The 22,245-nt window shown below is 48.9% G+C and overlaps 2 protein-coding genes and 1 long non-coding RNA gene across 9 annotated transcripts in view; 2 read left to right on the top strand and 1 right to left on the bottom strand.

The window, feature by feature from the left end:
• Nucleotides 1-12,691, top strand: part of SIM2 (SIM bHLH transcription factor 2) — a 49,419-nt gene extending 36,728 nt beyond the window's left edge. For 2 of the 3 annotated variants that reach the window (XM_042956904.1, XM_042956905.1), the window contains 4 exons: nucleotides 9,076-9,223; nucleotides 10,677-10,845; nucleotides 11,409-11,817; nucleotides 11,935-12,691. In XM_042956904.1, coding sequence (XP_042812838.1) covers nucleotides 9,076-9,223; nucleotides 10,677-10,845; nucleotides 11,409-11,817; nucleotides 11,935-12,269 — 1,061 coding nt within the window. In that variant the 3' untranslated portion in view covers nucleotides 12,270-12,691. Of the gene's footprint in view, nucleotides 1-9,075; nucleotides 9,224-10,676; nucleotides 10,846-11,408 lie in introns of all 3 variants that reach the window. The other variant, XM_007099252.3, reaches the window with a different exon arrangement.
• Nucleotides 12,692-18,597: 5,906 nt separating this feature from the next.
• Nucleotides 18,598-22,245, bottom strand: part of HLCS (holocarboxylase synthetase) — a 237,683-nt gene continuing 234,035 nt past the window's right edge. For all 5 annotated transcript variants that reach the window (XM_042956672.1, XM_042956670.1, XM_042956671.1 and 2 more), the window contains one exon: nucleotides 18,598-20,965. In XM_042956672.1, coding sequence (XP_042812606.1) covers nucleotides 20,794-20,965 — 172 coding nt within the window. In that variant the 3' untranslated portion in view covers nucleotides 18,598-20,793. The remainder of the gene's footprint in view (nucleotides 20,966-22,245) is intronic.
• On the top strand, nucleotides 20,913-22,198 carry LOC122230631. The gene is made up of 2 exons (XR_006207636.1): nucleotides 20,913-21,023; nucleotides 21,912-22,198. It is a non-coding gene; the product is annotated as an uncharacterized LOC122230631 (long non-coding RNA).

Genomic DNA, 22,245 nt, shown 5'->3' with positions numbered 1-22,245 from the left:
TCAGGCAGTGGTGGCTCTGGATGACCACAGTCAGCCAAATGGTTTTCACACATTGTTCAAAATGTTATCTTAACCCAGTGCAGGGATCCACAGGGTCCAAAGAAAGCATAGCCCCTGAAGAAAGAGAATTCAACACCTTCCAGAAAGTCAGCTTCCTGAGGAGAAGCAGGGCTGCGCAGGGCAGTCTTTGGGGAGCATGGGCTTCCAAGGGGTCAGCAAGACAGGGGCTGGCATGGCCCAGACACCTCGTGTCACTGTGGGCCTGGGCCTTCCCAGATGAGCCATGCGAGTCAGACCGTGCCAGGGCTTTCCCCAGAGCTTCTGTAGAGAAAATGAACACGGATCCTCTAGGGAGCGTATTTGAGCCCCCCTACAACCCTGTGCCCTGCCCATTGTCCTGTGGTGGCCGAGGGAAGGCCCCCACAGCTCAGCTAAGTGTGGGCCCTGGTGCAGGCATGACAGTCACGTGGCCTCAGGGAAACGGGGGCCCTGAGCTAGGGTCTGCCCTTGCTGTGTCCCTCCTGTCTTTGTCAGGTATTTGGGTGACTTTTTCTTGCATGGAGGGGAGCCAATAGAGGTCTGTATTCTCTTGACCTGCAGGTCCTGGGGGTGGGGAGGGGGTGATGCACAGTTGGGAAGGGATTGGTATCGCTGAACTTGAAGATCTGTTGAGGGACACCAGGCAGATTTCTGGAAGACACAGCAGTTTGGAAGAACCATGATGTCCAAGATGGTGGAGAATTGCACCCAGCTCCCCGCCTGGGGCCCCTGGACAGAGTGGGTCAAGTCCAGATCACAGATAGTGCAGGCCAAGTCCAACTGTCCTAACGCTTTCAATCTCACGCAAAGGCTTCTAAGCCTGAATATGTGGTCTACAGAGTTCAAGCAATAACCGTCATAACAAAATTCCAGGACACCTGGCAGCACAGGGGGCACCTGGGTGGCTCAGTTGGTTACGCATCCGGTTTTTGATCTCAGCTCAGGTCGCGATCTCGAGGTTCGTGGGTTTGAGCCCCGCATCTGGCTCCACACTGACGGTGCAGAGCCTCCTTGGGATTCTCTCTCTCTCTCTCTCTCTCTCTCTCTCTCTCTCTCTTTCTCTGCAACTCCCCCGTTCGTTCCCTCTGCCTCTGTCTCTCAAAATAAATAAACTTAAAACAAATGAAGTGGCACACGAGAGTCACAAACTCAAATGCTTATGGGGCCAGGCATGTAGCATGAATGTGTGAATGGGCATCTGTAGGGCAGTAGGGAATGGCTAACACGTGACCATCCAGAGGCATTCCCAGTAAAATAGCACTGAGCCACCAACAGAACCCACCCGTGAGCTTACGCGGTCCATGGGACACTGGTGTGCAACCAGACTGTAGCATCGCTGTGGAACAGGGCACAAAGGTCTCGAAACGGAAGACAAACTTGCAAGTCTCCATTCCACTGTGACGATTACATGTCAGGCGGGCGCCAGCCTCTGCTGCTGGCCTTGCCTCTGGACCGGAAACGGGTGATCGCGTTTAATTCATGCTCAGATCCCTTTAGATGCTCTCTTGCAAGCAGGGTCTGGAGGCAGAGGAGGCGTTGGCTTGCAGGTGGAGGTGTGGGGAAGCCTACACCTTGAGGGGGAGCCAGGAGCAGGGGAGCGGTAAATCATGGGAGAAAGCACCGCGTGATCTCCACGTTGTCCTGACCCGGAAGCAGTTGTGGACATAGAGGTGTGGGCTGGACCTTCTCGGTGTTGCCAGACGGGTCAAGCTCTGCCCATCATCCGTGGTCAAGGTCCCTTTGGACACATCCCACAAGGTGGCCCTTGTGGGCGTTCTTCCTTAAAGTGCTTCTCTCTTCCCGGTGCGTTCCGTGTCGTTCTGCCAGCCAGACGTGCAGACTCCCTAGAGGAGCGCACGGCTTTCCATCAGTGTCACCGACTGCAGGTCTGAGCTGGCAGAGGGGACATAGCAGGAGGAGGGGATCAACCTCACCAGTGTTTCTGTGGAGGGCGGTTTTGTCTCCTGGCGCTGCTCTAACGAAATACTACAAACTGGGGGGCTTAAAACAGCGGAAATGTACTCTCCCAGGGTTCTGGAGACCGGAAGTCCGAAGTGAAGGGGTCAGCAGGGCCGAGCTCCCTCAGAGAGCTCTGCGGGAGGATCCTTCCTGCCTCTGCCAGCTTCTGCTGGAGTCCTTGGCTTGCAGTCCCAGCTCACCAGTCTGTGCCTCCACTTTCCCTCCTGTGCGTGTGTGTCTCCTCTTTGGTCTCTTATGGGGGGATCGTTGGAGGCAGGGCCCACCCTGTTCCAGGACGATCTCGTCTATCTTGAGATCCTTGACTTAATTACACCTGCAGAGATCCCTTTTCCCAAATACGGTCACATTCACCGGTTTCAGGGGCCAGGACGTGGAACACATCGTTTGGGGGAACCCCATTCAATCACCATAGGGATTTTTGGCATCTGACATCATCAGCTCTTACAATTCAAAACGGAAATAGAAATTATGCTCCAGGCCAAGGTTCCCTTGCCTCCCAGAGGAACCAGGCAGGCCACCTACTTTTCTGCGTAGCAGATTCACGGAACTAGAATTTCCACCCCAAAGCGGCCTGGGCAAACCGTGACCGCTGGCTTCCCTCTCAGCATGGGGCACCCTGATCTCAGAACCATCTGAGGCCCCGATGCTGGAGATGCTGTGGCCCCACAGGAGCCTAGGAGCAGGGCCTCTGTTCCCGGAGCTTACAGCTTACGGGCCATCTCCAGCCTGCCTGGTCCCCCACCGCCAAGCAGAGCCTTACTTTATAGCCCCCCCCCCCCCCCCACCGCTCTCCTCCTCCCCCCACCCTCCACGGGATCATTTCAGGCAGCTAATTAAGAGCAACAGATTGGAGGGGGAGCTAGACCGAAGCAAGGCATGTTGTGACTAAGCGTCTAGGATTTCAGCTTGGATTGATAATGTGGACTATCACCACGGGTCATAGAGAAGCAAAAAACAATTCCATGCCCGTGTTTGTTTGGTCTCTGTGTCTAAGCCGCCTCAGAGCAGAGTCAGGGAGCGTCAGAAATAAAATCTCTACAACTGCTGCCCTTGGCATCCGAATATAAAATATTTGGGGTAAACTGGCTTTATTGTATGCAGCTTAGATGATTACGGGTAGGTTTTAGGAATGTTGTAAGAAATAAGGAAAGTATGAAATCCAAGAGAGGGCAAAGGAAAACTACACCATCTTGCTGCCAGGGGCGTGACGGGTACCGCTAGGGACAGATTTCAGAGTGGAGGGGCTGAGCAAGTCCTTCTGTTGAAGGAATGACCTCTGGGGAAGTCCACGTATGGGGCCCCAGGTGGGTCCCATAGCATGTCTTTCGGGGCCAAAAGCAAATTGGCCGAGTCTCCGCTAACCTCCCTTGTACCTCTCCTTGCACATTGAGCCACAGAGAACCTTCTGGAGACTCGTGCCCCTTCCTCCCAGAGGGATCATTCTGAGACAAGGGAGTCAGAACACCGGGCTGGGGGCCCCGGCTATGCCCTCAAGATCTGCTGGCCCCACTTCCTGGTGGTGCCTACTTCCCACAGCTGTAGGGGGTGTGAAATGAGGGGTTCAGACATGAGCGGGCACCCGAAACCATGGATTTTGCTGTTAAAAAAGCAAACCCCAAGAGGAGAAACATTGTAAGGATAGCTCTTTCCTATTATCTCTGTCTGTGCTCTCCAGCACGGACTCTGGCCCCTGCCCCATGTGTCCACGGAGGTGCACATGCTAAACCCGGGAAGAAGAGAGCCTGTGTCTGCACTGTTCCCGGGAGCCCCGCCCCGCGTCCCAGGGGTGGAGGGGGGGATGGCGGTCACCCACCGAAGGGGTGGGGGGCCTGATCCGTGTTGTATTTCCACTTCCCTGACCCCACACAAACTACCTGCCTGTGGAAAAAATAATTTTTTCATTAAAAAAAAAATTTTTTTTAGATGTTTTTATTTATTTTTGAGAGAGAGACAAACAGAGCATGAGTAGGGGAGGGGCAGAGAGAGAGGGAGACACAGAATCCGAAGCAGGCTCCAGGCTCTGTGCAGAGCCTGATGCGGGACTCGAACCCACAAACCACAAGATCATGACCTGAGAAGTTGGACGGTCAACTGTCTGAGCCACCCAGGTGCCCCAATAATTTTTTCACTTTTATTATAAAGCTGATACCTCCTTATTGTTGGAAATGTAGAAAGTCAAGAAAAGTGGAATAGAAGAAAATGAAAATTAACCTGTAATTTGACCAGATAATGAGAGTTAATATGTATTGAGTCTTTGCTGTGTGACTGCCACCACTAGTCTAAAGCTTCCCATAGGTGATCTAATCCTCACTGTGACCATGCGAGGTAGGGAGTGTGATTACGCTCTTGTTCCAAACAGGGAAACCGAGTCACCGGGGCTTTGTAACGTGTCCGAGATCGCAGTTAGTTGGGGTGTATATGTGAGTGTGCATGTACTTTTTCTTACCTGTACTCTATGCTCTTCTGAATCTTGTCTCTTTTTTAATGAGTTATAACTGACATACAACACTATATTAGTTTCAGATGTACAGCGTAGTGATTTGATATTTGTACACGTTCCTGCATGATCAGCACAATAAGTCTAGTTACAATATATAGTTATACATTTTTTTTCTTGTCTTGAGAGCTTTGAAGAGCTCATTCCTTTAGCAACTTTCAATATACAACACGGTGTTATTAACTGAAGTCTCCGATGCTGGAAGTTTGTACCTCTTGACCATCTCCTTCACCCGTTTCTCCCACCTGCCGTCCGTCACCTTTGGCAACCACCGATCAGTTCTCTGTATCTATGATTTTTTTTTATTAGATTGCACATGTGAGGTGCCAGGGCATTTGTCTTCGTCTGACTTACTTTACTTAGCATAATACCCTTGAGGTCCACCCGTGTTGTAGCAGATGGCAAGATTTCCTTCTTTTTTATGGCCAAACAATATTCCTTTGTGAGTGCGTGTACATATGTATACCACGATTTCTTTATCCATTCATCCATGGGTGGACACTTAGAGTGGTTCCATTTCTTGGCTATTGTAAATAATGCTGCAGTGAACATGGGGCGCAGGGGTCTTTCCGAGTTAGTGTTTTTGTTTCCTTCAGAGAAATACCCAGAAGTGGTATTTCTGGAGCATATGGTAGTTCTGTTTTAAATTTTTTGAGGAACCTCCTCACTGTTTCCATGGTGGCTGCACCAATGTACCTTCCTAGTCATAGTACACATGGGTTCCCTTTTCCCCACATCCTTGCCAACACTTGTTATTTCTTGTCTTCTTGATAATAGTTATTCTGACAGGTGTGAGGTGAAACCTCATGTGATTTTGATCTGCATTTCCCTGATGATAAGTGATGCTGTGAACTTTCTCATGTACTTGTTGGCCGTCTGTATGTCTTCTTTGGGAAAATGTCGATTCAGACCTTCTGCCCATTTTTTAGTTGGACTATTTTATTTATTTGTTTGTTTGTTTGTTTATTGCTACTGAGTTGTATGTGTTCTTCGTATATGTTGGATGTTAACCCCTTATCAGGTACGTAATTTGCAAATACTGTCTCCCATTCGGTAGGTTGTCTTTTCATGTTGTTGGTGGTTTCCTTTGCTGTGCAGAAGCTTTTTAGTTTGATGTAATGCCACTTGTTATTTTTGCTTTCGATCTTTTAAGGATTATTTTGTGGTTCCATACAGATTTTTAGGATCGTTTGGTCTATCTCTGTGAAGGATGATACTGGAATGTTGATAGGTATTGCATTAAATCTGTAGATGCCTCTGGGTAGTATGGACACTTTATATTAATTCTTTCCCTCCATGAACATGGAGTGTCTATCTTTGCATTAATATGTGTCTCCTTCAGTTTCTTTCATTGACGTCTCATAGTTTTTAGTGTCTTGGTCTTTCACCTCCTTGGTTAAATTTATTCTTAGCTATTTCATTATTTTTGATGCAATTGTAAATGGGATTGTTTTCCTAATTTCTCTTTCTGATAGTTCATTATGAATGTGTAGAAACTCAACAGATTCTTGTGTACTTATCTTGTATTCTTGACCCTTACAGAATTCTCTTATCCTAAGAGTCTTTTGATGGAGTCTTTAGGGTTTTCTATCTATAATATGCCACCTGAAAATAATGACAGTTTCACCTCTTCCTTTCCAATGTGGTTGTCTTTTATTTCTTTTTCTTGCTTAAGTGTTCTGGCTAGGACTTCTGATTCTGTGTCACATAAAAGTGGCAAACGTGGGCATCCTTGACTTGTTCCTGACCTTAGAGGAAAAGCTTTCAGCTTTCTCCTGTTGAGTATGTTGGCTGTGGACTTGTCATGGATGGCCTTTATTATGTTGAAGTACCTCCCTTCTATATGCACTTTGTTGAGACTTTTTATCATAGGTGGCTATTGAATGTTGTCAAATGATTTTTCTTTATCCATTTTTATTGTTCACTTTGTTCATGTGGTGTATCCTATTGATTGATTTGCAGATGTCGAACCATCGTTGCATCCCAGGAATAGATCCCATTTGATCACGCTGTATGATCCCTTTAATGTATTGTTAAATTCGATCTGTTAATATTTTGTTAAGGGTGTTTACATGTACGCTCATCAGAGATATTAACCTGTAATTTTCCTTTTCTTGCAGTGTCCTTGTCTGGTTTGGGTATCCAGGTCATGCTGACCTCATACATGTGTTTGGAAGTGTTCTTTCCTCCTCTAATTTTCCAAAGAGTTTGAAAAGGATTGGTATTAATTCTTATTTAAATGTGTGGTGGAATTCACCGGTGAAGGAAGCCATCTGGTCCCGGACTTCTGTTTATTGTGAGGTTTTTGATGACTCCTTACCAGTTATTAGTCTGTTCAGATTTTCTATTTCTCCATCACTCAGTCTTCGTAGGTTGTATATTTCTGGCAAAGTATGTGTTTTCTTGTAAGTTGCTCAATTTGTTGGCATATAATTGTTTTTCTTAAAGTGTGTGCTACAATTATTTCCAAAATTTTTATTTAAATTCTAGTTAGTTAACATACTATGATTGTTCATAGTGGTCTGTTATTATCTCTGTATTTCTGTGATATTGAATCCTTTTTTTTATTTAACATTATATCATACACGTTCTCCATAATATTTCAAATTCTTATTAATCATTATTTCAATAGCGGCATAGTATTCCAAAGTTTATTTCATCTTCCCTAATTCATGGACAATTAAGCGTCCCCTTCCTCTTCCCCCTGAATTATAAGCAGGACCGCTTGTAATAGGATCAATGATTGGAAGTGAAGTCACTGTGTCAGTGGATGTGAACTGTCAGACCGCTTTCCGGGACGACACGAGTCCATGCTTCTATCAGCACGTGACAATGTTTCTCCCCATAGATCAGCTGACATCATTGTTGTCATTTTATTTCCCTTGAGATACAATTCATATAATACAAAACTGACCATCTTAACAGTTTTCAGAGGTTTTTAGTATATTTATAATGTCATGCAACTATTACCTCTACTGAGTCCCAGAACATTTTATTCATCCCCAGAAGAACCCTGGTACCCATCAGCGGTCACTCCCGGCTCCCCTCATCCCCCAGCTCCTGTCAACCACTAATCTGCTTTCGGTTTTTACGGATGTGCCTATTCTGCACATTTCACATAAATGGAACCAGGCAATATTTGTTTCTTTTTTACTGTCTGCTGATTTAATGGATGGTATTTAGCTCTGAGTTAAGCAAATACATTGAACATTTGATCATCATTTATATTTAATCTTTGGTGAATTGTTTGTTCCAGTCCTTTCTTCATATTACTTCTAGGTCTTAATGTTTTTATTGATGTGTATGAACTCTTTACATATTAAGGCTCACAACTCCTCGACTATCATTTTTGCAGTAATTTTTCTTCTGCACCAGAATATTTTGCTGCAGGTGTTAAAGTGGATGATAAAGAGGCACCCTTAATGTGGAAAGAAGTCACAGAAGGCCATGGAGAGCCTCGGGAGGGTTTGGGCAGACGGCGCGGGGGCTCTGCCTAGTGGCATAAGATGGGGGCTGAATTTCTGTGTCTGTGAGCCTCCAGGGGGTTCCTTCAGTGCCAGCTAGTGCAGTCACAGAATTTGGCCCCCTCCCCAAACCCCTGCTCAGGTGGCTGTTAGTAGGGCCCTGGGGCCAGCCCTGATTTGAGAAACAGGAATGCCCTGTAGCCATGACCTGGGCATCAAGGGATGCCTTTTAGGTTTGTGCTGGCCTTCCCCTCCTTGGAGAAGGATAACTGGGCCTTTCTCTTCTCTCCTGCCCACCCAGTGCTTCTGGCACTTTCCTTTCTCTCCAGCCTGTGCCTTCCAGGCCCTGAGGCAAATTAGTACAGAGGCTTTGGAAGTGAGTATGGCTCAGAAGTCTGGAGTTTGCACCCACGGGTAGAAGATGGGCCCAGAGGCCCAGTTTTCAGAAACTAAATAGCCAAGCAGAGGTCCTTCCTACATGAGCAACGTAGGAAATTAACAGGCCTGATGAAAAGTGGGGCTGATGGGAAGAAAATATACATGGCAACAGAGTAGCAAACAGTCTCAAGGTGAACACACACATGTTCTGGAGAGTAGTAAATACTAACAACAATTTGAAGCTTGGTTGAATGTACTTATTATTTTGTTTAAACAACTGCATCACTCCCTGCCCCCGCCGCCACCTATTGAGGGTGTGGGGATTAAGGGTTTGAGGGATTATCACATCATCGTGGCATTTTGGAAACTGAAAAGCCAAACCAATTTTATCACTCTGCCAGATGCAAATGTTTTATGGGGACTAATTGTTTCTCCCAGTGAAATCAGTGACTATTAAATTTGAGTTCTCAACAGGGGAGGGGAGAGAACGCGCCTTGGACCTCTTGAAATTATAGGCAAAAAATCTTGCGTGTGTGCGTGTGCGCACACAAGCATGCACCTTCCTGTAGAGAAAGCCCATCTCTTTGTCGAGTTCCTAAAGGTGTCCTTGGCCCCAGAAAGGTCCAGAACTGGGGCTGAGGTCATCGGTGGGGGCAGAGCCCCCCAAGCAGAGCCTGCTAATTGTCCCTCGGGATTCGTGTCACCTTGTGCTTGCAGTGCTGGTGAAGGGCCAGGTCACCACCAAGTACTATCGGCTGCTGTCCAAGCTGGGCGGCTGGGTGTGGGTGCAGAGTTACGCCACCGTCGTGCACAACAGCCGCTCGTCCCGGCCGCACTGCATCGTGAGTGTCAATTATGTCCTCACGTAAGTCCGACGTATTTGTTTCCTTGCTCTCTCCTCTCCCCTGCCCCTCATCAGCCCGCTCTCACAAGCCGCAAGCCCTGTCTCTCTCTCTCTCTCTCTCTCTCTCTCTCTCAAACTGTTCATTTGTCTCCTGTTTTGTTTTTATTTGAACAATTGGTGGTTCGGGAAGGTCCAAACTATTTCTGAACTCGGCACCGAGGGCCAGGTGCTGGGCTGCGGGGGGAATACCACGAAGGGAGCCCTGCCCCAGGCACAGCTGAAGATCAGATCCGAGAGACCAGCTGAGGGGTGTGGGGGTGGGGGAAAGGTGGGAGATGCCCCCCATCTTGCCCAGGAGGGACAGGAGACGCGTCCAGACCGGGAATATGAACTTACGCTCCTGGTGCCCACAAACATCAGGGCCGTCTTGCGTGCTCCCACCATCTGGGACGGGGATCTCTCACATTTCCCCCGTATTTCTATATAGCCTATTGCAAATGATGATGAATGTTTGGTCTCTTTAAAATCTCAGAAGGCCAAGTTCAGTTGCAAATTCTTTTAGGACCATTAGACACACAACAGGACATAAGTCTCCCTGGGATCATATATTACTGTGGACCCACTGTGGCTACTGTTATGTTAAGTCACCTGCACCCAGCTCTGTCCCTGAACTTGACACCTTTGCTGTACCCCAGCCCCACCTTGAACAAGGTCCTCCTGTGTGTTCAAGGATTTGAACTCACTCCTGGATTTAGGCTCTCACTCCTTTCATAGAATGACTGCCTGGTCCCTGGTTTCTTGGGTTTTGTTTTATTATTATTTTTTTAGGAGTGTGATTTTGGCAAAACTGCAGGGAAGAGAGCATTTTAGCCCCCTAATGACTCTTCCTGAGCAGACAAGCGTGGGCTGGTACTTTAGGCGACCTCCCCTCCCACGAACACAACTGTGCCAAGCCGGCTCTTTACGGCCGAAATGGGCGCCTGATGTGGATGGAGATAGGCAGGGCTGACAGCCAGGCTCCTGGACCCTTGAAAGTCCCCCACTGGCGCCTCCCTGGGTGCTAAATGGAGAAACAGCCGAGCCACAGACACTCAAGGCGATGAGTACTGCTCCTGCCCTTGCTTTGGCCCCGACACGCTTCCTGGTGGCCCATGGTGTCCCTGGGGGACCTTTGGGACCTACGGGTCTGGAGACAGCTACCTCCAAATCATCCGGCTGGATAATGCTGACCTCTCTCGGCACTGCCCAGGGCTGCAGGGGGCCTTTGACGATGCAGGTGGGCGGCCCTTTGCTCAAGTCCCGGGCCCTGCAACCTCAGCGAACAGATTCGCTGGAGCTTGGGGAACGAACTTGCTGGGGGGGGGGGGGTGGGGGGGGGGGGGGGGGGGGAGGGGTTGTCGGGGGAGGGGCAGGGAAGCCGCTCTGCCCCCCTGGCGGCCCGCTGGACATGACTTGTCCTGCTCTTGCTTCTCAGGGATATTGAATACAAGGAACTGCAGCTGTCCCTGGACCAGGTGTCCACATCCAAGTCCCAGGACTCCTGGAGGACCGCCTTGTCTACCTCACAAGAAACTAGGAAATTAGCGAAACCCAAAAATACAAAGATGAAGACGAAGCTGAGAACAAACCCGTACCCGCCACAGGTAACACACACCCCCTGCTGGGGGCTCAGGACACCCAGCCTGTTAAGGAACAATGAGCCTCAGTGCGTAGCGGTCTCGGGTCTGGGGCCTGGAAGTTTCCCCGCCCTGGGGGGATGTCCTGCGCACACAGGAGAGACATGGCCTGAGGCACACGGAGCTAACATCTGGGAAGGCTCAGCAGGGCTGGAAAAAGAAGGCTAAATTGGGAAGGCACATCAGCTTGCTGGAATCCGCCTTCGTGCGCAGCGGTGTTTCCATGGCATTTTTTAAAATGAAAACCTTTTTTTGTTTTAATACTTTGTAACCTCTCAGAAAGTGGCTACATGTATCTGGTATGTTTTCCACTTGGTCTGAGACCGCCTCCCACCCCGGGGGGCGGGGGGGCGGGGGGAGGTGTCTCTGTGGCACTGCTTGCTGCACACCTGTCCCCAGTGGGACCTCACTGTGGTGGCCGGGGGTGGGCCCAGCCCAGGGATGCGGTCAGGCTGACTCCGGGGCGGGATCCGGCGAGGCCGGAGGGGACTTCCTCACCGGCCCTGTCGTCCGTCTCCTTTGCCGTGCAGCAATACAGCTCGTTCCAAATGGACAAACTGGAAGGCGGCCAGCTGGGAAACTGGAGAGCCAGCCCCCCAGCGAACGCCCCGGCGCCCCCAGAACAGCAGCTCCATTCAGAAAGCAGCGACCTTTTGTACGCCCCGTCCTACAGCCTGCCTTTCTCCTACCATTATGGACACTTCCCTCTGGACTCTCACGTCTTCAGCAGCAAAAAGTCAATGTTGCCGGCCAAGTTCGGGCAGCCCCGAGGATCCCCGTGCGAGGTGGCACGCTTTTTCCTGAGCGCACTGCCAGCCGGTGGCGAATGCCAGTGGCATTATGCCAACCCCCTAGTGCCTAGCGGCCAGTCTCCAGCCAAAAACCTTTCTGAGCCGCCGGTGAACGCTGCTCGGCACAGCCTCGTGCCAAACTACGAAGGTGGGTCATGTTTGCACGAGGGGAGGGGGCAGGACTGCGAACGGTGGCGGTGGGTGGCAAGCGGAAAAAGGATCCTCACGCTTTGGGCAAACTTCTCCTTTTTCTGCTTGTAAGTAGGGATTCCACGCTCTCCTGCTGGCAACGGGAGTCGCTTCGTGACAGGCTGGAAAGCTGGGCGACCGCGCCCGTGTGCCACAAGTGGCACTGGTGACGGCATAAAGGGTGGAGGAAACCGGCGTTCAGCCACCCCCCCCCAAAAAGCTCCGGCCTCATTCGCTTCCCCAAGAGGGAGACAGAGTGGTTTTCAGGACCAGCTCCCATGTGCGGAGAATGCTCCAACGGCATTTATTTTAAAAGATTACTTTCCAGCCCGCCCCCAAATGAATCTGGGATCCTGTTGGCTTTCTTCCCACGCCAGTTTTCAAAGCGGGAAAAACGGTGGAAATTCATGAGCTCAGAGACAGAAATGTCACTCACCAACCCGGGGCAAATGATGTAAACACTCCGAGGACTCAGTTTCTTCATCTGTAAAATGGGATCGGAGGCCAGGTGATATGCCTACCCCAGGGCTGGGCACACGCTAGGTGCCTGCCCGCACTGCTGGTTCAACAACAGGAATGGCCCCTCCAGCAGCCTTCCTGGTGGCAGACGAGCAAACGTCCTCTGTGGATGTGCCACCGGCTTCCCCAGGCCCAGTCTCCTGTTTGCTCACTGAGCCAACCCCAGGCAGAGGGTAGGTGGGGATTGAGGGGTGGCTGCGAGAGGTATGTTCCCGTGGCACGCAGACCTAACTACTGCTCAGGGTTTAGACCAAGATAGTACAAATTCCTGCGGTGGCCACTAAATGCGGGTACGTGTTATATGCCCCCAGCAACGGATCACCTGCTTAAAGAGGAGCGCTCTCGCAGGGCCCCCTCCTTTCCCCTCTTTCTCTCTTTGGAGGCAGGTAGGGCTCTGTTCCTCCTCAGCAGCTTTGGGAATCTCTTGTTCAGACCCGGTCTTTACAAGGCTGAGACCCGTCTTGTCCCTAATGTGAAACGAGGGATAGACCGTGGGAGAAAGCCAACTGCCTTGGAGATGACTAGGACACGTTTTTCAAAAGTGGGGAGCTTAGAAAAGAACACACCAGCCACTAGGGCAGCATGGTCCCGCCTTCGGCCTGGGCCGGTCCTCGGTCCTCGGAGCCGCCAGTGTCTCAGATTTGGAGAGACAGCCATCAGTGTATTGGGTCCCTCAAATAACCAAGGAAGGGATTTCCCCTGACAGCCAACGAAAGAAAAGAGAAAGCTAGGCATCTTGACAACAGCTGAAGATATTATCCACTTGAGATTGACCTGAAAGAATTATTTTTCTTGGTCTGTGGAAGTTGGCCAATGATATAACTAACCCACAGTATTACATTTTTTAAAAAGTTGCTATTTTGAAAGCGAAAGAGGTTAATAACCACCTCGTTTATCACACACTTGGTAAAAAAAAAGGACCAAAGGTGCTAATTTGGGGCAATTTGCGATCCACTTCCTAGTCTTTTTTGATATTAAAGGAAGACAAAGGTTGTCTTAAGGTAAAAAAAAAAAAAAAAATAGGGAGCTAATTGATTGCAGGCATCTAATTAGTGAGGGGTGAGGGTGGTTATTACTTTAGTCATGAGCCCACTAAAGGGAGCAGGGTGATTACCACCCCACTCTCCCCACCGAGGGCTAAGGGGAAAATAAAAAAGCAAGCAAGCCTCTAAACCAACGCTGTCCAAGATGGTAGCCAGCAGCCACGTGTGGCTCTTGGGCACTGAAATGCGGCTACTAGGAGAATGGGAGGTGCTGCTGGGTAGGAAGCTGCTGCACTTGGAAGGCAGGAACAAAGAATCAGATACCGCGATCGTTTAAAACGATTGACCCCACACTGAAATAACCTTTCGGACATGTGGCATTAAATTGAGCGCACCGTTCACATGAATTCCACCTGTTCCTCTTCGCTCTTGAACGCGACCACCCGAACGCCGCAGAGCGCAGCCTGCGACCGGACAGCGCGGGCGGGCCTGGGCGCGGAGGGGCAGGGGCCGGGCGGCTGCGGGGGGCGGAGCGCGCTGCGGGTGGCCCAGAGGGTGGTGGCGGCGCCCGGGGCCCGCCGGGTTGGTGCCGCTTTGGGCGTGTCCCCTTCCTCCCCCCCCCCCCGCGCGGGCGTCTAACGTGTCGCCTGTCCCCGCAGCGCCCGCCGCCGCGCGCAGGTTCGGCGAGGACACCGCGCCGCCACCGCCGCCGCCGCCGCCGAGCTTCCCGAGCTGCGGCCACTACCGCGAGGAGCCCGCGCTGGGCCCGGCCAAGGCCGCCCGCCAGGCCGCCAGGGACGGGGCGCGGCTGGCGCTGGCCCGCGCGGCGCCCGAGTGCTGCGCGCCGCCCGCCCCGGAGCCCCCGGGCGCGCCTGCGCAGCTGCCCTTCGTGCTGCTCAACTACCACCGCGTGCTGGCCCGGCGCGGGCCGCTGGGGGGCGCTGCGCCCGGCGCGCCCGCCCTCGCCTGCGGCCCCGGCGGCCCCGAGGCGGCGGCCGGCGCGCTGCGGCCCCGGCTCCCGGGCCCCGCCGCCGCCGCCTCGCCGCCCGGCGCGCCGCTGCCGCACTACCTGGGCGCCTCGGTCATCATCACCAACGGCAGGTGACCTCGCGCAGGGCTGCCCGCAGGGAGAAGCCATAGGCCGGGCCCCGGGCTCCTGTTGTCCAGAGTGCAGCCGAGTTACGAGGGGCGGGCTGTATATGCACGGTTTAAATTAATTTATACAGAGACGACTATTTTAATAGAACTCCGCGGCCGGCTTCTAGATTTTTACGCAGATCCCGCAAACGCCGGTGCCGAGGACTGCGGCGCGCCCGCGGCGGGGGAGAAAGGCCCGCCAGACCTTTGTTCTCCAAAAGCCCGGTCCCGAAGGGGGCAGAGCTGAGCGTCCCCCGCGTCGCCCGCGCGACCCCCACCTGCCCCGTCTCCGGGGGCGGACTTGGTTTCCTCGCCTCGCCACCAGGCCCGCGCGCCTCGCCTCGTCCCCGATGCGCAGCAGCAATCCCACCGGGGATTGAAGGAGCTTCCGCTCCGGGGGAGCCTCCGCCGTAAAGACGAAAGCCCAACCCGATCCAGTCAGATACGCCAGGCGGTGGCCCACCCGGAGGAGGAGGCTCCAGAATTCAGAGCGCTCTTAGACTCTTAAGGCAGGATGTGATGATTTAAGCCCCAGGAATCGACAACTCTCATGTCTTTAAAAGTCATTCATGAGCCTCATGAAAAGTTTTAATTTAAGCCTTTTTTTTTTCGGTACAACAATCAGCAAGCCAAGACCAAGGGAGTGAATGAGCATGGGTGTGCTTTTACTTCCTCCTAACCTCTGTGAACTCTTGATACCGAGAATAGCACCTTCAGAGTATATTGAATAGGCATTAAATGCAAAAAATTATATATAGCCAGATATTTTCTGAGAATGACATGTGGATGATTTAGGTGCCCAAGGCGACTGGCTACCCCTGTCAGGTTTGATTACAAGGCGAAATCCCACTGGTCCACCCAGACCTGTATTTCCCTAGGCTCGTGTTTGCTACAAGTAGTGCTAATAAAGTTAGTTAAATTGCATGTGCAATATGGAAAATTGTCAATGGACTGCGCCTTGTGGAAGAAAAGTCGCTAAAGGGATCTAATAAAAACGGTGCATACATTTTCTTTAGCATTTCCTGCCTTTTCTGCATAGCAAGAAAACTCCATGAACATGTCCTGTATGTAGGAGGTAAACAAATCCTTTTATAAAGCACCAGCAGTGTTTTTAAAAATAAACTTACATTCATTTTTGTCTTTTATGTTTTTGCTTCAAGACTCCACCGTTTAAAAATCCTACCATGGCTCTGAAGTGGTTCGATGCATTGAACCACCGTCTTCTAATTTGCTTCACCCGGTAAACACTCCATCGTTTCGCTGTGTCAGAAACGGTTTTCTTCTAGGAAACTCTGCGCCTGAGCGGAAAGATGTTTCACAAAAGTCTTTAAGGCATCGTTCTAGAATCAAAGGGCACCTGTAATCAACTGTTCTCAAAATGTGAAATGATCGTCTGCCGACCTGGTGTCACACTGAGGGTCTGCCTCCTTTCTGAGCAGGGTGTCAGTTGCCTCGTGGTGGGGGAGGGGGGGGTGAAAGTTGCAAATTTTGGAACACGTGTGGTGTGGCAAAGGGACGGAGTCAAAAGAAGCGAACGCATACACCCCTGTCCTGCGCTTAGCTATACCTCATCAGCAGGTCTTTGTGCATACAGAAAATAAGCCACGGGGTAATTAGTTTTTTATGCTCACAACCGTCCTAATTAAACCATGATTCCTGGAAGGAGCGGTTTTGAGGAGCGGGAGAGATCACCCGACGTTTCTCAATAAAGTACCGCAAAATGCATTTGTGTCTAACTTGTTGTGAACCATCGGGGGCCGTGTTGATGAGTAAATACAGATCATGAAGGCTTTCGAGCAGCTTAAGATCAAAGGTTGCGGTGAAAAAGAGAAGACCGTTATAGATTCACAAATGATAACGTAAACAGGCTTAACAACGAGTGTGTGTGTGCTTGAAAAATAAAATGGGTACTAGGGAAAACGTCCTTGTCTACACAAACATCACGGTTTTCATAGCCTAGAACGTGAAGGAAGATTCCTACGCAAGCCGGCTTTCAGGCGGCCAGCAGCTCAGTTTAAAGTGAACGGGAGTTACCATGGCAACCTAATATTGTTAGCCCATCTTTAAGAGTCTGCACATTTAAGCTGGGGGTATCGTTTCTTGACTTCGATGAGGCTCCGGCAGGGGAAGAGGAAGCATTTTAATAAATACGACTCTCTTTCACAAAAAAAGAAAACAAAAATTGTAGTGGGTTCCTAACACGTTGGCGAAAAATGCCAGATCAAACGGATTTGAGAAAGAAACCCAGTTTAAGACTGGCTGGGCCCTCCAAGGGGCCTCCCAGGGAAAGGAATTCCTTTATGTTCATGGAAGCCCTTTCTAGAAAAGCCATTCCATTCATACCTTTGTAGAGAAGGGAACGGGGCTGCTTCAGGAGATCTGCAAGAGCGGTATTTTCCACTCCCTGGCCCCCCACCCCTTTGTCCTTTTTAAACAGTCCTAGGGCCAACCAAGCCTTTCCCCTTGGACCCTAAGGGTGGGAGAGGTTTACACGGTCAATGAATCCCGGACAAAGTCTACCCGAAGTTGTAATTTATTGTAACTGTAAGACAGTTAAGGTAGACTGTGGGGGCTGCTGCGATAAAATGACATAAAAAGAAGGTTTTCAAACAAATGCCAGAAAATTACAGTCGTTTAAAATCGTAGTGCATCGCAACTCTTGGGCTATCGAAGATGCATTTATTCAAGCTGTTCCTAAACTTAAGTATGACATATAAAGTTGAAATCTTGGGGAAAAGCCTCAAAACAAAAGTCAAGCAGTTCTTACAAAAGAACAGTTCTCCAAGAACAAAATTTGTTCTTCTATTAAATTTGTTGTCACATTAAATTTGTTTTTCAGTTTAAAAATTTATATTAAATTTCTTTCTCACCTGAGCTAAAAGGTTTTTGTTTTGTTTTGTTTTTGTTTTACTTTGGGTTTCATTCTTTGGAGTAATAATATTTCTCTTTTGTATGACACATTTGTCAAAAATAAATCAAAAACAACAAAAAGCACCCAGCTTCTTAATAACTTAGAAATACATACATACTCCTTACCATGTAAAACTATTTATTTTGTAAAAATGTTTAAATATGAATAAAAATGCTGGTAACCAAGAGTAGTTGCCTGTTTTTAAAAATGAAACTTGTGGTAAAAATAACAATGAGCCCAAACTGTACAGAAAACCTGAAAGTTTATTTTGGTAAGACTCGATTTTTATAGGCATCGGTTTAAAGTAATTACTTTTCAGAGATGATTCTTTGAAAAGGTAAAAATGGGAAGGGGTACGCTTTTAAACATTTTTGATGTGCATAGTAATTATGCAGGAATAAGGATTCTCCATTTTCTGCCCGTTAGGAGCAAACAGAGCTTCCAGAATGCAAGCTGAAAATGTCTCCCTGCTACATCCTGAAACTGCTGGGTGAGACTGGCTTTTCTCCCGCTTCCCAGGTCAAGGGCAGGGGGAACCCCAGAGGCCAGCCCCGTGGGTGTACGTGGGGGACTCGGGGACTGGAGGCTGCATACTACCCTCACCTGGGCCTGTGCACCCACCCATCACACACCCCTCATCGGCCCACTCCTTCCCACATCGGGCAAAGTCTGCGGTAGCAACCCCCACGGAGTGTTTGAGACCAGACACGAATCCTTGGACTTTTTGCCCACACCCCCTGAATGCTGCCAGGAGGCCCAGCATCAAGGGGTGCTGCTTCGGCGGGGGCCACGAGTCCTAGGGAAAACTTCCTTGTGCACATTCGGGGGTGCTTTTCCACGGCTTCCTCCGAAATCTGCCACCAGCCGGGAAGAGAGGGGGTCTGGTCTTTTACAAAACCAGGTAAGATGCTCAATGCGCAGCCTCTACACGCGGGGGCCAATCAATGCGCAGCCTCTACACGCGGGGGCCAATCAATGTGCAGCCTCCACACGCGGGGGCCAATCAAATGCCCGGAAAGCCCACGCCAATCCTGAGTTCAGTTACCATGTTTTCAAGATTATGAAGAAAATGCAAAGTTTCCGTTAAGACTTTAAAGCTCCTTGAGATCAGAGACCGTCAGGTGCACAAAACGACCTCAAATCCATGAGTGTCGCGTAGCAAGTAAATAATTTCCCTAACGCTAATAGCTACGAGTAAAATGCTTTTATTCAGCTCTTCTATATGAAGCAGAATTTCAAAAGTCTTTGGTTCATGTGAGGCAAAATCGGGTTTACGGAAAACCTAGCATCTGCTTCAAGTCTACTTCGTGTCCCTCAAGGCGACTGGGTGACTACACGAGAAAGAACAGTCTTAAAAGCACAGAGGTAAAGTGGTCTATGCCCGGGACATCTCCATCTGCGCTGACATGGCGACACTTCATTAGTTTTAATTTACAGAAAGGAAATGAAATGATAACATTTTTTTCCCCCAAAGCAGAACTATCTAGAATAGGACTTCAGCTAAAAACAAAACGTAGCATGTTTTTCATTAAAGAACCCCCCAAAGAAATTCAAACAGTAACAATGGCAGCTCTGAGAGGACTTGCCTTATATTACAAAGTTTGAGAAATGAAACTCGCAGCATCAGCGGGGAAATCTTTCCTCTTGATGATATTTTGCAGATGCCCTCTCAAGGGTGAGTTCATCTGGTGATTTTGGGGTGGTGTGGGTTTTTATTTAAACTTGTCACTAATTCCAAAAGAAGACTTAGACACTTAGGAGAGAAGCATTTTTTTTTTTTTTTGACAGAAATAATTCTAATTGAAGCCTTATTTGCAAAAATTACTTCTGAAGTTCTTTTAAAAGTTACAGTTCCAAAAACACATATTGGGTTGTTGTACTTAACTAAACATGCTATTTATCCCCCCTTCCTATGGTGCTGGCTGTGCCTGGCTAAAGGTGGACACATTTTATACTGAAAACCCAAGTTTTTGGAATTAGCCTAAGTAAAGCTGGGTAAAGATAGTGCTAGTGTATAATAAAGGGATTCTGTCCAATGCTGAGAGCTCCATCAAGTTTTCTTTCCACTAATTTCAGATGGGACTGGCAGGAAGAGAGAAAAGTGGACAAAAACTGGCCTTTTAAGGCTGAAAAGTAATGCGTGTGATTCACAAGTTCAACGGAGATAGGAGTTACATGGAAAGAGCATGGAGTACATCTGGAAATCACAAATGTATATCAAAAGGTTTCCTTTCTTTTGTTCTTCCATGGAGACTTTTAGGGCATCAGATCTTGAACATCTTCTTTTAAAGCTTCTCACACACACGCGCGCGCGCACACACACACACACACGCACACACACCCTCCCTCCCTCTTAGACGATGGGTGCTCAGTATCAGTCGTATTTCCTTTCTTAGCAATTTAGGAAAAGAGGGGTAAAAATTACGGCTTACAAATAAAATGCCATGTCCTTCTGTTCTCTGTGCACCAAACCATCTTTCAGGAATGCGCCACATTTCAAAAGCCCCAAAGCCTCCCTTGTGTGTGGTATGAATGCGTCTTCGTCTCCAGCTGTTAGGGCCCAGTCATCCACCGCACATTCACACGAGGCCTAATCAACACTTTAAGGCTCTTGAACTTGATCCCATCACTTCAGGATACGCAGTAAATTCAAATTTATGAAAAGAGGGCTCATACATTAATGTCCAAGCAAGTAACTGATTTCCTCTCCAAGGTCACTGCAGCCTGCCAGTGACACCCATCTCTGCAGCCACTTAGGCACTGTGACTGGACCACAAACCAGTGGGTCCAGAGTAACCCTCAGAAATCTACCTTCTCTTTCCTTATGGACAAAAAAAAAAAAATAATAATAAAACAACGAACTGCCAGTGTTCCTCTAGCAAAACACCTCCCTGGATGCTCATAAACAGTGTTACCAACCCTCTACCTCATTGCTGGTCTGGGCCTGGAAGCTTTTTTTGATTTATTTTTTAATAGTCTGGGAGTGAAGGTCTCTGCTACTGGGGAAACATCTGAATTATTCCATTGCTGTTTCCAAATAAAAACTTTTGCGTTTTTTGTGTTTTTCTTCTGGGCCAATAAACACACATCCAAGCCCAAGAGGGGAGAAAGATTTCACACCTGTGGTAGTGCTTTATCTGAACTAAATCTTCTGCTACCCCCCAGAACATCTTCTGACACCAAGTCAAATGGCAACAGACAGAACAAAATTAAGGAATTAAGGAGGTTAACTGGAGGGAGAAAAAAAATCCACCTACAACTCTAAATCCGTTTTCCAGCTCCTCGGGCTAGGAAAGGCAGCAGAAATTGAACCGGAATGTTCGATGCAGTGGCTCCGCCCACCCTCCCACTGCCCAGCGGCCAGGACAGTGACCCCAGGCTCGGGCTACTGCTGTTTGGGGATGATGAGGTTTCTTAGCATGTCGAAGGAGTTGCCGTCTGGATGCACTGTCACGATCTCGCCATCCTCCTGCTGAACCTGAAGGAACCCAGAGTCATCTAGGCCGACTATCCACACCTCCGGGCCCTCGAGGCCTCCCAGGCGGACCCGCTGGCCACTGTACATGAAGAAGAGCAGACAGTCACTGGGAAATGTCACACAGTGTCTACAGACAGGTGGTTAAGTACTTACCCATTGGGTAAAGGGTTCGGGAGGGCGGGGGGGGGCGGGGTAGGATGCTCGGACTCTCACTGGTCCCTCATGAACTGTTTTCATAAACTACTAGCATAATCAGGTTGATGGCAATTCCAACAGAGAGTTCGGACTTTCTCCTCATTCTGCTCATCCGGAGGATGATGTGTACCTACTTCCTCACCCCCCCAGCACTTCTAAGAACCGCTGTGCAGCTCTAGGTTTTCTTGGCTGAGATTGGGGCAAAAGAAACTGAGCTGGGAAGCTAATTTTATAAAACAAAGCTGGGTGGCATCGCCTGCGAGTTAAACTCGCTCTAATGCTACTTTTAATATTTTCCAAATGTACCTGCGGTGAGTTACATCCTTGTAAATAGTTTTTAAAATAGAGGATCCCTCCCCTCCCCCCGCCACTCATCTTTATTTGGAAGAAGTCTAAACCTGCAGAAAAGTTGAAAAAATAGTACAATGAACCTCAGATTCCCTCTTCGCTTATATTCACACCAACTGATAACATTTTCCATATTTGCTTTCTCTCTTCGTGCACACACATGCTTTTTTGCTGACGTTTAAAAATAAGTTGCAGGCATCATGACACTTCACACTTAAATACTTCAGGATGTACCTCCTAAGAACAATCTCCCACAAAACCAAAATACCATTATCACCCTCAAGAAATCTAATTTTGGTATAATAACATCTAATATATAGTTCATGTTTAAATTTCCCCATTGTCTCATTAATATTTTTTGTGGCTATTTCCTCCCATCCAGGATCTAATTATGAATCACATCTTGCATTTATTGTCATGCCTCTTTAGTCCTCTTTAATGTCAAACAAATCTCCCACCTTCTTTTTATTTTTTTGTGTTAGAGGACATTAACATTTTTGAAGCACAGAGGCCTGCTGATAGGTACCAGTGCCTCTCAAGCTTTGGGTGCGTGTGGATCCCCTGGAGCATTTGTTGAAACATGAATTGTGCTCGAGTGTTCGGCCAGCCTCAGAGTTTCGGATTTAGGAGGCCCAGGGTGGAACTTGAGAATAACCTGCATTTCTAACAAGTTCCCAGGTGAGGATGCTATTGCCCCTGGGGGATCTTGCTTTGAAAACTGTTGATATCTAGAATGTTCTACGATTTAAATAAACATGCGGGAAAACTCTCCGGTGTTGCTGTGTCCTTCTCGCTGCATCCCATCCGCAGCAGACC

The sequence above is a fragment of the Panthera tigris genome, chromosome C2, assembly GCF_018350195.1.
Source record: "Panthera tigris isolate Pti1 chromosome C2, P.tigris_Pti1_mat1.1, whole genome shotgun sequence".
NCBI classification, from domain to species: Eukaryota; Metazoa; Chordata; class Mammalia; order Carnivora; family Felidae; genus Panthera; species Panthera tigris.
Note: the sequence above shows the minus strand (reverse complement) of the source record. Positions and strands in the feature narration are given on the sequence as shown.